Source organism: Vanessa tameamea, chromosome 4 (genome assembly GCF_037043105.1).
Source record: "Vanessa tameamea isolate UH-Manoa-2023 chromosome 4, ilVanTame1 primary haplotype, whole genome shotgun sequence".
NCBI classification, from domain to species: Eukaryota; Metazoa; Arthropoda; class Insecta; order Lepidoptera; family Nymphalidae; genus Vanessa; species Vanessa tameamea.
The window spans coordinates 6298759-6313858 of record NC_087312.1 but is presented as its reverse complement, the minus strand read 5'-3'; the positions used below and the strand labels follow the sequence as shown (position 1 = coordinate 6313858).

Genomic DNA, 15100 nt, shown 5'->3' with positions numbered 1-15100 from the left:
GCATTAACTTTCTCATTAAAAACGATACAACCCGGGCGCCACCTATTATATGAACATTTATGGTGCGATGCTTGACATGAGTGCCATCTACAAACTAAGTTCAATCTCAACGGATGAGCCCATAGAATGCTTGTATGTTTGTTAAGCATTTTATTTAAATATTTCATGAATTTCTGTTGAAATTCTTGTTAAGCTTCAATAAAACCTTATTGACGTCTTGACGAAGTGTTAATGTGTAATATTTACCAAACATTATAATGTATCCACGTTAGATTATTATTATTATAAAAGTAAATCATGTGATTTCGGTAACTTGTAAAGTTGTAGGTATGATAAATTATATCCGTGACTATTCAATTTGCGCATTGTTTTTTATATTTCACTGGTGCCGTCTTTATCAGTTTTTATAAAATAAAAAGAGATACATGATATGCATTTTATTTTACTTATACTTGTTTGTATATTTCTTATACTTGTATTTGTACTTGTTCCAGAATACTTTCATTACTTATTTTTTGAGTTAGAATACGAAAATGAAGGCAAGTTTTTTCAAAATATAATATTATATTTATTTTTTGATGGATAGGGAGCAAAGTTGGGAGCGAGGCTTGTCAAATTCACAACGTGTTAATAATTTAATATAAGCCCTCATGCATGTTGCCTTGTTTGTATTCTAAGAAATAAATCATCTTATAAATTAATATTTACCTTTTTCATTCCCTTACTTAAGCCTCGATTACACTGAGCAAGTTTACTAGCTACAAGCCGATTAACTTACTAGCAAGTAAGCTCGATCTGTGCATTATATAAATTTCAGATTGTTAATAATTTTATATGAAGTTTAATACCCCGATACTTTAAACGCGATTTGGGGGCGTTCGATATAATTAGGTGCCAGACAATACGCTGTCAACTACGGGTATAATCATAGGGTTTGGGACAAGTATGCAGGTAGTTCCTATTCTAGAATCTTCTAGAATGTGACGTCGTTTTAGCATATAAAGCTACAACGACGCACAACGGCAACGCACCTGCATGCCCCCCGGTAGTAGTCACTTTCCATCAGGTGAGCCTCCTGCTCGTTTGCCACCTATAACATAAAAAAACGAGTAGAAAATTTGTGTGTCGTCATTACTATTGCCTGATTCAGCTGGTCGGCTAGCAGTTAGTAAACTCTCTCAATGTAAACGATAATTAAGAATCAATTTGTCGACCAATATGAAATAGGTCTCGCGACATAAGAGTTATGAGAATTTATTTTAAGCATTTAATGTGCTTTTGAATCGAATAATAATAATTTTCGTAGCTAATATCTCTAATTCCACCAACATGTTCATTGTACTAATACTAACTTTATTTTAACTACATATATTATGTACATAGTGAATATTAGTAATTTATTTTCTCTTTGATATTTTAATCACGTACGATTACTATATTTAAGAAATTATTCGTTTTGCTTACGGATAATAAAATTGTCGACGAGGAGTAATTGAGAAACCATTGGTTTGTTACTTACGGATCAGTAGAGTATCAATAACGGACTATGTTAAAAATTGTAAATTATTGTAATAAAGAGTTTTATTGTAATAATACCGTAAGTATTTATATTTTCATAATTTTGAGAATGCGAAACATATAAGAAAGATTTAAACAAAGGCACATCTCGAGTTATCTTTAATACTTGGAACCATAGAGATATATGTCAAAAATAATTTCTTGAATGGTGTTACCGTTCACCGTTATTCGTTCACGGAACTCTTGAAGTAAAGATCCTGGTCCTAACTAGGAAAAAGCAATGAATCAACATCAAAAAATATTTTAATGATACTAATCATGAATTTAAATAAATATCGATACATGTGTAGTGTTAATATTAAAAATATTTGCACCGATTTGCGTGAACTATTTGTACAAATCATTCGATTTCATTATCATATATATTTTTTTGCAAATTCAATTTTCGTAACGCTAAAAAGTTCCTTATTTAAATATTTATAACATTTCAATATTTCTCCGATGTTATTTCGCGTTTGAACTATGACAAAAAACAATTCGAATTATTTTATGTACTTATCGATCGGAATTGCGATTCAACGGGGAAATGCTGCTAGTATTCTTGCTACCATTCCACGCGGTCCAGATTTATACAGTAATTATTTTTAATTCATATATGTATATATTTAAGGACTTAATGTAAATAAAAATTGTTATGTAAATAAAAGTTTTTACAAGCAAAATAGTCAATCAAATGTTGAATGGATAAAAGATAAATCGCAAATAAGGTTTTAGTGCAAGCCCAAATATATCCATATATCTAATTCTGACTAGTAAAACCCCGATTTCATATAATTAAGTTTCGGCGTCTGACTGTCCAACTTAGACAACACAAGTTTACAATAATTAGTTTGGTCTTTGACTAAGACTTGTCAGACCTGAGGATTGACTAGCCAAAGCAAAGAGCGGAGCTTCAGCCTTGACTATAATATATACCTAGTCGAGTAATTAATATAGTTAATTTCAACCCGTTTCTCCGTCCGTTTGGTCGCTTGTATTCCTATTGTAATTTCATTAGTTTGAGTTTCATTTGTTCAACCGGATGTAAAATATTAATTCGACATTAAATTAATTACATGTATTTTACTTTTTACCTAAAATTATTGTTATTATAAAAATATTGACGTTTAAAGTTTTTAATCAACAACGTAATTATAAACCATTTTACGCGAAAGCTATATGGATATAATGAAAATATATATTATATAAATATTTTTAAGTGTTGTGTACAATGTTTAGTCCAAAGCCCTAAACAAAATTGAAACATTCCCTTCCAATCAAATAACAAAAATGCCTATCGGTTACTATCATCAGACTAATTTAGTACCTAAATATTAAATGAATGACATAAACAATCATAAATTTTACTATCTAACTTATATTTAGCATATTAGATAACCTAGTATTATATCAATATACGCAACCTACATCAATGATGAATATTTTTAGCAGTTGTTATGAAAAATGAATTACTGCTTCAATAATCCAGACATAATCGTAGGAAAAATTTAAAGGATTGATAGATATGTTATCTTAATCTCACTTAAATACAATAAATTTTGTGTATAATAGACATATTTATTTATTATGACGTATTGAGAAGTATTACGAAAGTAAAAATATAATACTATAAGGAGAATTAGTGTGACTTTCCGAATGTCATGCGTCAAGCTGTCAGGCGTCTTTTAAATTGATTCATTTTTTGGCGGGAAGCAGCGCGATATACGGTCAGGCGTATCATTGTGAACTGTTTTTGTAATAATATTAGCAAACCAGAAATTGATTAAAGTATTTTGTTAAAAAATAATTATTATTTTATATTAATGTAATAAATTTATTAAAAGTAAATTTGTTTTGTTAATAATACTATATCACTCATAAGTCGTATAATATTATTGCTCATTTTTTTGAGTATTGTCGTTCAAACGAGAAGTTTTTGCCAATTTTATATGTATGTTTATTAATGTATTTACTGCTGTATTTGTAAAAAAAGTATTAAGTTGTAAAAAATAGTAGTTAAATCATCAACTATGCTCTTAGTTGTTATGGTATTATGAGTGTCAATATCTATGATGGCTAATGTATCGCAACTGTCGACTTCCACTACACATATTACTATTTACTATTTACTATTATGTATGAATACGAGAAAGCAAATATTAACTAGAGCTGAAGTCGCCCTAATCAATCTCAAAGGAGAACTGCCCAGGACATATTATAAAGTAGTACAAGCTTGCACATAACCTGATGGGACGGCAATTCCGATACGACCGGAAGGAGTGCAGTGCATCCTATGTTCACAAACAACAACGTGGACAAATAACACTCCATAACAAAATCATATAATATTGTAAAAAGCGTAACGTAGGTGTATATATTTATATATTATATTTAATTGTATATGATTAATTGATGTGATAAAAAGAATAAATATTTAGGATAAATATCATTCTTCTCGGTCGAGTCTACCTTTGGAACCATTTGCTTTGCAATCATTTTAATCCAGTAAAATAACATTTTTTTAGTACATATACTTGACATTTTATAGATTTGTTATAACCATAATCATTCTGTTATAATTAGGTTGTTTAGGTTCGGTGCGGTGGGTTCTACTCTGCCGGAAAATACACGGACGGCTAGATGTATGTTTCCGGAATTATATGCATCGACGAATTAATTACTAACAAATTTTGACAAGTAGCGGTGTACTATTTCTTGCTAGTTTACACGAATTTATTACGAATTGGTTTGAAAATATCAATAACTTACACTTAAAACATCGTGATAGTTTTGAATCTCGATTATATAATTTAATGAATTATCATTTAATTTTTAAGCCGACCATCAGAATGAAAATTATTTAAAAATAGAGAGAGATATATAAAAACTTACTCGGAAGTCTATCTATTGGTCATATCTTTTTACTAAAGTTTGAGTTTAATTTTAGTTTGAAGTTATCAAAATGAAGGCGTAAATATTATTATCCTGTGTTACGGCAATATTTATCGTCGAATTTATTACCTTTGAAATTTTTAATATTGGAGAGCAAAAGAGAAAATTTACTGTTTCGGAAGACGAAGCTTAATACAAATCTACTATATTCGTTGTAAAAAGCTTAATAAACATAACGACGTATCAAACTTTAAATACAACCAAGTCAATATTGTGAAATAATTATTACCCAATAGATATAAAAAACGGGAACTTTTTTTAAAAGCAATTAAAAATTACAGTTTCATTGACAAATAACATGTTTTTATAATTTATACAAGATTCGATGTGTGCTAAATTTCAGATTAGTCGTTTGTGTGTAACAGGTTTAAAATCAATTGAGAGATATGACCCACATAGGTATATACTAACAGGCGTAGCGACGGATAATAAAGGCTTGTAAAAAGAGTATTAAATAATCCAAATTGTTTAGTTACAGTTGATGTCGAAACATGAAAACACGTTTCACATTTCGATTTCGTGCCGAATAATTTACGGTTTTGTCCAACCTGTCGTGTATGTCGTAAAACGAACATATCTAGGTAACTAATATTAAAGATCACGTGATTCCTCGGTACAGGTTTTGGCTGTGACCTCTAGTCGTAAAACTGATCCGTTGAATAAAAAAAAATCTTTATCGTACATCTTGAATGTCTTTATCGTGTAAAGCTTATTGTAGCAAATATAGTGATACGAAATTTTATATACGCTTAAATGTAATTATTTTAACTAATATTAATAATATTGCTTGCTGTGAAACAGGAGGTAAACAATCTATGGGCGTGCTTTGGGTGTGAGACGATTCGTATGCCGTGACGGCGAACGATATGACGCTCTTGCTTTTAGGCACCATCTCCGCCACCACTCTCCACTGGCTCGCATGACCTTGGCACTGTGTATTTTAGTAACGAAACTCTTTGTTTTTAGTTGTTTTACTCCGTATTTATTTATTTATTGGTTTCGTTCAATAACTATCATCGATTTAATGTTTCACATCCGCGGGCGTTCCGTTTGCAGCATTTTTTTTCTTTCTTTATTGACAATTTTTGAGTGGGTGGTACCCACTCAGTCGGAAGTATAATATATGTATATATATATTGCATGTATTATTTTTACGTTTGTACATAAGTCAAAAGCTCCGTTTAAGATGAGGCCGATATTTATTCATATTGCCGTCGACAATAACGAATTTTTCAGTGGCCTCTACATAAGGTCATGACGACATTATTGGTTCTTGACATAGTTTTATGAAAGACATTTTAAGAGATTTATAGAATACTCACTGAATAAATACACCCACTCAGTTATTCTTCCGCTAGACATCAATATTTTATATTGCGATTCGGTTTGAAGTATGAGGGAGCCAACAATGGCTCATTCTTATTATAAGCACAAGTGGACAAGTCTTCGGTTAACAATTCGTACAATATCCTAAGGTGGTCACTTCTTACCAATACAGTCTGTCTCTTTGCCGGCCTCTTTCCTTGCTTATATAATATTTCTTTGGATGCTTGCAATACTATAATTGAATACTAGAAATCATGAAACCCGCTCAGCTCAAATCTTTGAAAATGAAACAGATAGATCGGTTACATTCGGTTTTTTTATATAACTATGGATTTTTGTGTATTATGTTATACTAGCTGAGAGTAAAATTCGTAAAATCAGTCATAGTCAGTTGGACATGCGTGGTAGTTATATTATTAGGTCCTTACATATGACATTGGCGTTTTGTACGGGAGGAATATGAAGTCAATTTTTATTTTTTTTTAAATATATCTAATTAATCAAAGTATGCACCGTTGTTGTCTATGCATTTTTGCCATCTCATAGTTAGTTCATTGATCCCTTTACTAAGAAAACAATGAGGGTAAAAATCAATAAACTCTTTGAAGGTGGTTTGGACTGCCGCATCGGAGTTGAATTTTTTTCCTTGCAAGAAGTTGTCCAAATTCCGCAAAAAATGGTAATCTATTGGAGTAAGGTCCAGTCCGTCTAGCGGAAGTCGCAGTTATTCCAATTGTAGCTCATCTTACTTGTGCAGTGTGTGATCTTGCATTGTCGTGAAGCAGCAGTGGACTAGAGAGATTGATCAATCTCGGTTGTTTAGCAGTTGCTGAAAATAGATATCTGTCGTAATCGTTTGGCCAGATTTTAGAAAGCTGTAGTGAACGAAACAGGAGCTGAGTCAATTCAGTTTAGGGTAGGATTTGGTAGGGTTCAACCATTGCGACGAGCGCTTCTCGTTCGATTATTGTACAGTAACCACTTTACATCACAAGTAATGATTCGATTTAAAATCCCTTCATTATTGTGTCGGTTGAGCAAAGTAACACAGCAGTTGACCCGTATTTGCAAGTTCAATTCACTCAATTCATGGGGTACCAAGTCATCGTTCAAGTTTTTTTTACTTTCCCGATTTGCTTTAAATGGATTAATACAATTTTATCATTTACCCCGAAGCTATCTCTGAAATGCTTTGTGATGTATCCGCTTCCACAATAGCCTTTTATTCGTCATTTTCCACTTTGGTTTCCAGCCGGTCACAGGGTTGGTTCTGAGGGTCGAAATTTCCAGAACGAAAACTTTAAAATCAAAAACGTACCGTGCTTTCTTTTGCTACACCAGTGCGGTACACATTAATCTTTGTTGTTTCGGCAGCACTGGTGCCACGGTAGAAATATACCGATATTTCATGTTTTACATTGTTTGGTAATAAGCGACGCCAATGAAAAAATAATGAGGAAAAACCAAATTAATGTCTGATTTTAAAACTCAAACGTACCAATTAAATGAATTTATAAATTTAAATTGGAATTCTTAACCAAAGAGGAGATATTCAGATCTAAGTGGTCAGTATGACATAACGCTAATTTCATATGTAAGGATTTAATATATGTATAGATTCATTATTAGTTATCTGTAACATTTCGACTTAATGTGTTAATTCTGCTTGTTAAGGTTGCGGGAAGCCGCTGGATGGGGGTAGTGCAAGACCAGCCATTGTGGAGATCCTTTGAACGACAGTGCAAGTCTTCCGATTGAGATCAGCTAGGTGATTCTGAAACTCATATTTCGATTCCACATGTGGAATTTTTAATGAAAACTATATTTGGTATTCAGAAACTCGAATTAAAGATATACTAGCGCCACTTTGTGAGATTGTAAGTAACACGAACAAATTTTCAATGAGAACTGTATTATTTAACATTAATTGCGATAGTCAAACACGATTTCGATTTTAAAAAATGAAACTAATTTCGACTTAATACGTCAAATTAAAAGTTGATAGAGTAGAGTGGCGGAAGGCTCAAGTGAAAACTGTAAATCTATGTGATCTATTCAAAACGTGTTCGAGGACCAAATATAGCTACGCCTGGCTTTGGCATGATATTATCACTCGGAAAGAGTTTTTTCTAACATAAGTAAGCAAATTTTACTATTAATCATTAAAGCCAATGAAATCATATTTATCTTGCAGTAACGAATGAATAAGAATTCATTGTCAATGAAGTTTTAATGATATATAAAAAATATAGAAGAACAAAAACCTTTATATTAAACTTTAAGGCCTTGATTTGAGGTTTACAATTTTACAAAGATTTTTCTTTAACATATAATTGCTGATTTTTATATCAAGGGAGTTAGTTCCTTCTAATTAACATATCCATTTATTATAATTCTGTTTCAGATGCATTGCAAATTTATATAACGCTATAGCTACCAATCAATACCCATTAAAGTCAACAATATTTTACTAGAATATTACAGGAATATAATACAGGTATATATATAAAATATAAATAATGGGTAAACAGATTTAGTTTACTACAACCAGACACCATGACAAACTACACAGACAAATAGATGCTACATGGTAAAGATTTTGGAGCAATAAGTAAATACTTGAATTGAATCTTCTTTTAAAATTGAAGAAAAAGATACTGGATTCCTGCATACTGTCATGTCTAATCTACACTTGTATATTTAATAATCACACAAAAATTATTATTATAAGTATTTCAAGTCAATGGAATATACTAAATCTAAAACTAAAAGATAAATAAGTGCCTAGTTATTTGAAAAATATAAATTATTATAAAATATTAGGTATTGCGATTAATTTAATTATTTATTTAAACGATGTGCAATAAATAGTTAATGTTAGTTAATGTACACTATTTCAAAAACCATGTTATTAATATAAAAATATATAATTAAATTAATAGATACCTAATTAGAAATGTTTGTAGTTCAATTATTTATTTAAATTCAGTGTAATGAATTTTTAAATGTCAATTACTTTACACTACTTAGAAAAGAACGTCAATAATATAACAGAATATTATAATTATTTATATACAACTAGATATCTAACTGTAATATTTATATTTTGTTATTTATATTCTGTTTATTTGAACGGCAATGTAATAAATAAAGACTATAATAATAATAATGTGTATATCTATATACAAAAACTGTATTGTACAAATAATAAAACAACAATATGTATATAATTTTTTAATGTTTCATTTCAAATCTCAAACATTTTACCCTCATTGAAATTTGGGCTGTTTTGTGTAGAATTTTTAAAATCCACAGAGCAGATTAGTAGGGCTAAAATTTATTATGCTATAAAAAATTTGATGTTCCTATGCCAGATGCTGTTCCTCTATTTTCAAATTTTTTCAGCCATGCTGGTATGCTGTCAGCATCAAAGGTATCCCTAAAATAAATAAAATAGTATTAAAAATAATATTAAACATATTATAAAAAAAGCTGAAATATAACATACATATGTCTGTTACATATGACTTCCACATACTATACTGAATGTCTGAAAATTGATTTGAATCAACCAATTTAGGATAAAGTGATCACTCAAAGTTGTAGTTGTATATTATGTAGTACAATTTTATAGCAGTAGCACCTTCAGCATGCATTTTAAATAGGTTGAAAATGAAAGAATACAGTAAATCTACATAGGCATATATTTAATGACCAGCGTAGCGGCCATATAATGTAAAAATTATATAATTATACTGTATCGGTTTCATTCGCACTATTGAATTTCGAACATAGAAAATAAATATAGAAAAATAGGTACTTACTTAATCGTCAGGGTTTCACAATAAAAGTAAACGGAAATAATTAAAAGTAGTAAAGAATTTTCGATTCAATTAAATTCTTGGTTTAATAATAAAATTTAATTATATTGCTTGACATATTAAACATTTTTGTTGACATTGATAATTTTTTTTACAAAATGTCATGCAAAGGTAGTCTATGTTCAGACAGATATTAATAAAATGTGTCTGATTTTGCGTTACAAATTATTTTAAACTATAAAATCAATTATTTATAACATATTTTGCATGAATTATAACGTCATTGATTTTTTAAATCCTCAGTTTTTTAGAAATTTCTAATCGAAAATGTTTTTTAAAAACCGGCAATAAAAGTAGCTGCACTATCATCTCGCTTCACAGTTTTCGCTTCACACGATATGACATATAGTTACGGAATACTAAATATTTTTCAATTCAAGGTCGTATCTAAATGAGATTAGAAATGAAAACTGTTTATAATCCTAACGTGGTTTTTGCAGAATCGCACTACAGAGCTAAATAATTTGTCTACCTATTTGATCGAGTTAATCTCAGGATCTACAGTCCGACTTGTAAAATGTTTTTGCATTGGATAGCCTATTTATTGAGCAAGAATTATAAGAAAACACACACTACAACCGACCGTGGCGCAGTTACTGCTCCGTTACTATACTAATTATTAAACGTTACTACGTTTAATGCGGCTAAAACCACGCAGACCAGCTGGTATAAATAAATATAACAGAATTTTAAATTAAAGATATTAAAATAAAAGTGACAGGTTATTATTCAATACAAGTTGCTATGTCTAAAATGTAGTAGGTATATGATGTAGTTAGTATCTTTACATTGAAATGGATCATTAAAATATATAAAGGGAATCGATTGTTCTTTTGAAATCTATTGATAAATGTCACATTTGACTTGCTGGGAAGCGAGAAGTGGTTGTATACTCACATACATGCTAACTCAGGTTGACTCAGGCTTACTGGAAATGGCTGTTTCGGTAAGTACTTGCATGGGATACTAATGTGGGAGGCATCACTCTCCTTCCATGACTGTGGTTGGGAGCATTTCTTGGCTGCAATAGGTGGTGGAGCTCTCCAACTAGTCATGTCATGGAAGGAGGCCGCGGATCGGGATCGTGTCGGGTTTGTCACCGCTGACTCGCTTCGACGAAGATGAATGGGGAGGACTTCAGGGATTTGCTCACCTTCATAAAGGTTCACCGGGTGGAAGAGGGTGAAGGTGGAACTTATGTCTGTACTCCGGGAACCTAGCTTGGAGGCATAACCATCAGGGCAGTATAGTAGTATGAAGGGATCCTGATCAAAGAGGCGAGGTGGGTACGGTTGGGTTTTTAGTGGGTATACTGGTGCATTCGATGCCATCGGGTCTCGTACTTCATGGAGGAAACGCGTAATTACGTATTTCCAGCGAGATAAAAAAGGCGGTTTGGTACACACAAGGTAAATTTTTATCCGACACATGTAGATTTCCTTAGAATATTTTCCTTCACCACCGAACACGAGATGAATTATAAATACAAATGAAGAACATGAAAATTCAGTGCATTATTTACGTAGTACCACTAGTTCATTTCGGCTTTTTGACAAAAAAATCTTTTAAAAACAGACAGATCTATACGTATCGTATCGTCATAAGTATAGTATTTTAATACGCTCTACGGTACGCAAAATCAATTGTACTGTATTTTTTTTTAAATTTCTATTGTTAGATAACAAAGAGAGCCGTATGGATTTGTTTTAAGCCTCATACGTTATCTTCTTAAAACTTTTTATCACTGGCTTATCTTTATGCGAGATTAGTTTATTCCTACACAAAGAAAATTTAACAAAAGTCTCCAATTAAGAGACGCCGAATTGCTTAATAAATTTTGTAAGTCGTTATAAAGAAATTTTATTAAAAATTAAATTTTTACATTGTTTTTTAATTCGTAGTGCCTATTATTTAAAAAATGTGGCCGTCACGGTATGCCCGCAAGATGTCACAATAAACATCGAAATTCATGGTTATTAAGTATAGTATAGTTTCGTTAATAAATCAAATATATATTTTTTATTTTTATGATATTTAATATAAGCAACGAAGTGTATTGCGTACGTGGACTATATAAGGGAGCAGAGGCGGTGGAGAGGGCGCATAACGGCATCAGAGAGCGTAACGCCGTTTGTCATCTCGTTATAGGAGTCGCGGTCTCACCCCCAAGGTGCGCCAATAGATGCTACTCATAAATAATGAGCTTTTATTGATCAAAAAATGTCTGCAGTATTAAAGTCTTATGGTTTACTATCTTTTCTATTATCTATCATTTGTAACAAATTGAAGATAGCCATATCCAGCTCTTACTACCCATAACACAAGCATGTTTCATTTGTTAAAATAGTCCGATCCCAATAGTCCTTCCTGAATAAGTTTTTAAAAAAAAAGATATATAAAAGTGAATGGAATTTATGTTGATATAAGTGAAATTTTGTTTAAAAATCATTGGGATATTTAAATAAAAATATGTATTCTATACATCGCCAAGTATTGCTTAATCATAGATACATTTTCAAGGAGTTAGTTTTGTTTGTTAGTTCCGGATTCATGAGAAAATTACGATCTTTATTAATAACAGGGGAATTAAGAGCAGAGAAAAAATTGAAACAAAAATGTTTTCCGCGAATTTTCGCCTGATTATTATGCTCGAATTTCGACCATCGAGCGAACGTTACTACTACTGAATGTGTCCAATATCATACCACGTACTTAACTCAAATTCATTCGAGATATTGTACGATGTGGAGACAATTTACATAATTCCGTGAAACTGTAAAGTCACGAGTGAAAATATAACAATACGGCTTTAATAAAATCTTGCCGTATATAGATTAAAACGTTATTTTTATTTCAACGAAGGGTTGAAGTAGATTTGTATGTCATAGACCCGATAAGAGGGCGTATTTTTAATTAGGTGTAATTACCTATAGTGGAATATCCCAGTATAAAATTAGTTCCTATCGCATTTTCAGACAAAATCTGTTGTGTTTTATAGTTTGCAAAATAATTTTCTAATGAATTCTAATATATTTCGTGATAAGCACAACTAATTCCATTACATTTTATATTATTTTTATAAAATACTAGCGGCCCGGTACGTGCTTCACTACGTATAAAGTGATATAATACAAAAAAGAATTAGAACATCGATTCATTTCTTAAAAAAATATATTTACTTAATTGCTAGCTATTCAAAAAAAAATTCAAAACATTTGGATAAACAATATTTTTGGTTTTTCTATTTTGAGTGTGAATAAACAAATGGCTGGGGACCGACGACTCACGTCGGCTGGTGAATAAACTACCGACTCTGGAACAGGCAACATAAAGTTAGCCGTGTGAAAAACATGATTCTTCCAAATTCACACCACAAACGTGAAGTGATTGCCCTTGGGCCTTGTTGATGGACATCGCAAATGATAAACGAACACGATATTGTAATCGTTTGAACCCGAATGGTATATCAGTTTGAATCATAGGGATACGCGGTATCAAACAAACTTCACCTTTAGATTTACTAGTTAAGATCGTAGCTTCGATCAAATTTGGCAACAACTTTTTAACTGTCAATCTGGTGCTATTACACAGTTTTGGTGGATTAATATTTTGCAATAATATAATTAAAGAACCAACTTTCAGATTTAAGCAGTGCGGTGGCATACCAGTCGGTTCCAATGTATTTAAAAATTTAACTGGAAAGTTCAATGCCTCATCTTGATTCATAGCACTGTCAATTGATTTATATGTCGTGAATACACCTGGCAGTTTCTCTTGAATTTGAAAATGAATAGCATTGATATGAATGTTCTTTGGTGTTAAAATGGCGCGTTCTCTCAACCAATCATGATTTATATAATTCTGAAGAATATTCGGAAAAACACATTCAATCAATTCATCTATCGATTGCACAATAGTACAAAAATTGTTCGGTATAGCGATCAATCCATTGGTCCTTTCGATTTGTATTTTACCATCACCAATTTCTAACAATCGTTTTGAAAACTCATGGGCAGCTGGATCATTTTGTAGGTTATTACGCATATTAATGTTTAGTGTCAAAAATTTGTACATATCTCCAAAGAACTGATGACTTCAAACAGGCATTTATTTATTGTTCTAACTGATTTTTGTATTATTTCTAATGACAGCTCAATCATTTATAAAATAAGAAATTGTGTTACATGCCTGTATTTAATGCTATGCCATGGGTTATTTGGAAATAATAAATTGAATTAAGACGTATTACCTATTGAAACTGGTGAATGAGTGTACTCATTTTTAATTGATACTTACTTTTAATCTGACAGACAATTCCCCGTCTAAAAAATCTCCATTAACAAAATTACCCGCCATTTATTGAAATCATTTGTTACAAAAAATGTGATGAATGAAGAACCAATCGACCGATTTTGTGCAAACTTCACATAAACCATCTATTAAATAGTCCGAACAAACCCTGAAAATTTGGTTGGGATAGATGAGCCCGTTCTTGAGTTATAAAGTGACAACGAAAAATGCCACTTATTTTTATATATAAGATGACATTGGAAAGCATTATGACAATTAAAGATACGATTAAATGATTCGAGAGAATTGCTTTGTCGGAGGACAGTCATCGCATATTGCTCAGTGTAAATTGTATTGGGGTTCTCGGGCGATCATAGGCATTCACTTAGAATATTGTCTTAAACAGCTGGTGCCCACAAAATTGTGTCATTGTACGATTGCATTATAAAAGCTACGTTCCAAATTTAAATTGTAATAACAAAAATATTACATGTCATTTTTTATTAACTGGCTATACAATGAACTATTTATTCAAGCATTTCAATTTTTAGTAGGCGCTGGTCCTGGTCTACTTCTTCCGGCTGTAATAAGAATTATTATATTTACTTTCCGATCGCAGCGCCACCTCTCGGGTCTATCTAAAGGCAACACAGACATCGAAATCGGTCCAACTATTAAGGAGGACACACACGCACATTAATATGAAAAGAATATTTATAAATATAAATGTTATTAAAAACAAATTTTACAGTGTATATTTTATTTCTTATCTTATGATAATTATGAAGACACGTATTATGCAGCTTTAATTAGAATGGCAACGATCAAAAGAATTTATAAAAACATTACGTATTGAGCAAAATGTCTTTCTTAATAAAATCTGTTATACGTATATTAATTAAGTGAGTTTTACGTATAATTTATATGTTATAAAAATAAGAAAACTAAGACTATGTTTTATATTAAACTTACTAGATTACTTTTGAAATTCAAATCGAACGATTGGTTTAATCCCATAAAAAATAAATGACAATAATACAAAAATACTTAGAGTACTTCAGATTTTGAGTTTTCACAATAACTGAGCTCCATTA

General features: G+C 31.2%; 1 protein-coding gene across 1 annotated transcript; it reads right to left on the bottom strand.

Annotated features, from left to right (window-relative positions):
- Nucleotides 1–13049: 13049 nt before the first annotated feature.
- On the bottom strand, nucleotides 13050–13760 carry LOC135194773 (uncharacterized). The gene has a single exon (XM_064220566.1). It carries the CDS (start codon nucleotides 13758–13760, stop codon nucleotides 13050–13052), a length of 711 nt encoding a protein of 236 aa, XP_064076636.1.
- Between the last annotated feature and the right edge of the window lie 1340 nt (nucleotides 13761–15100).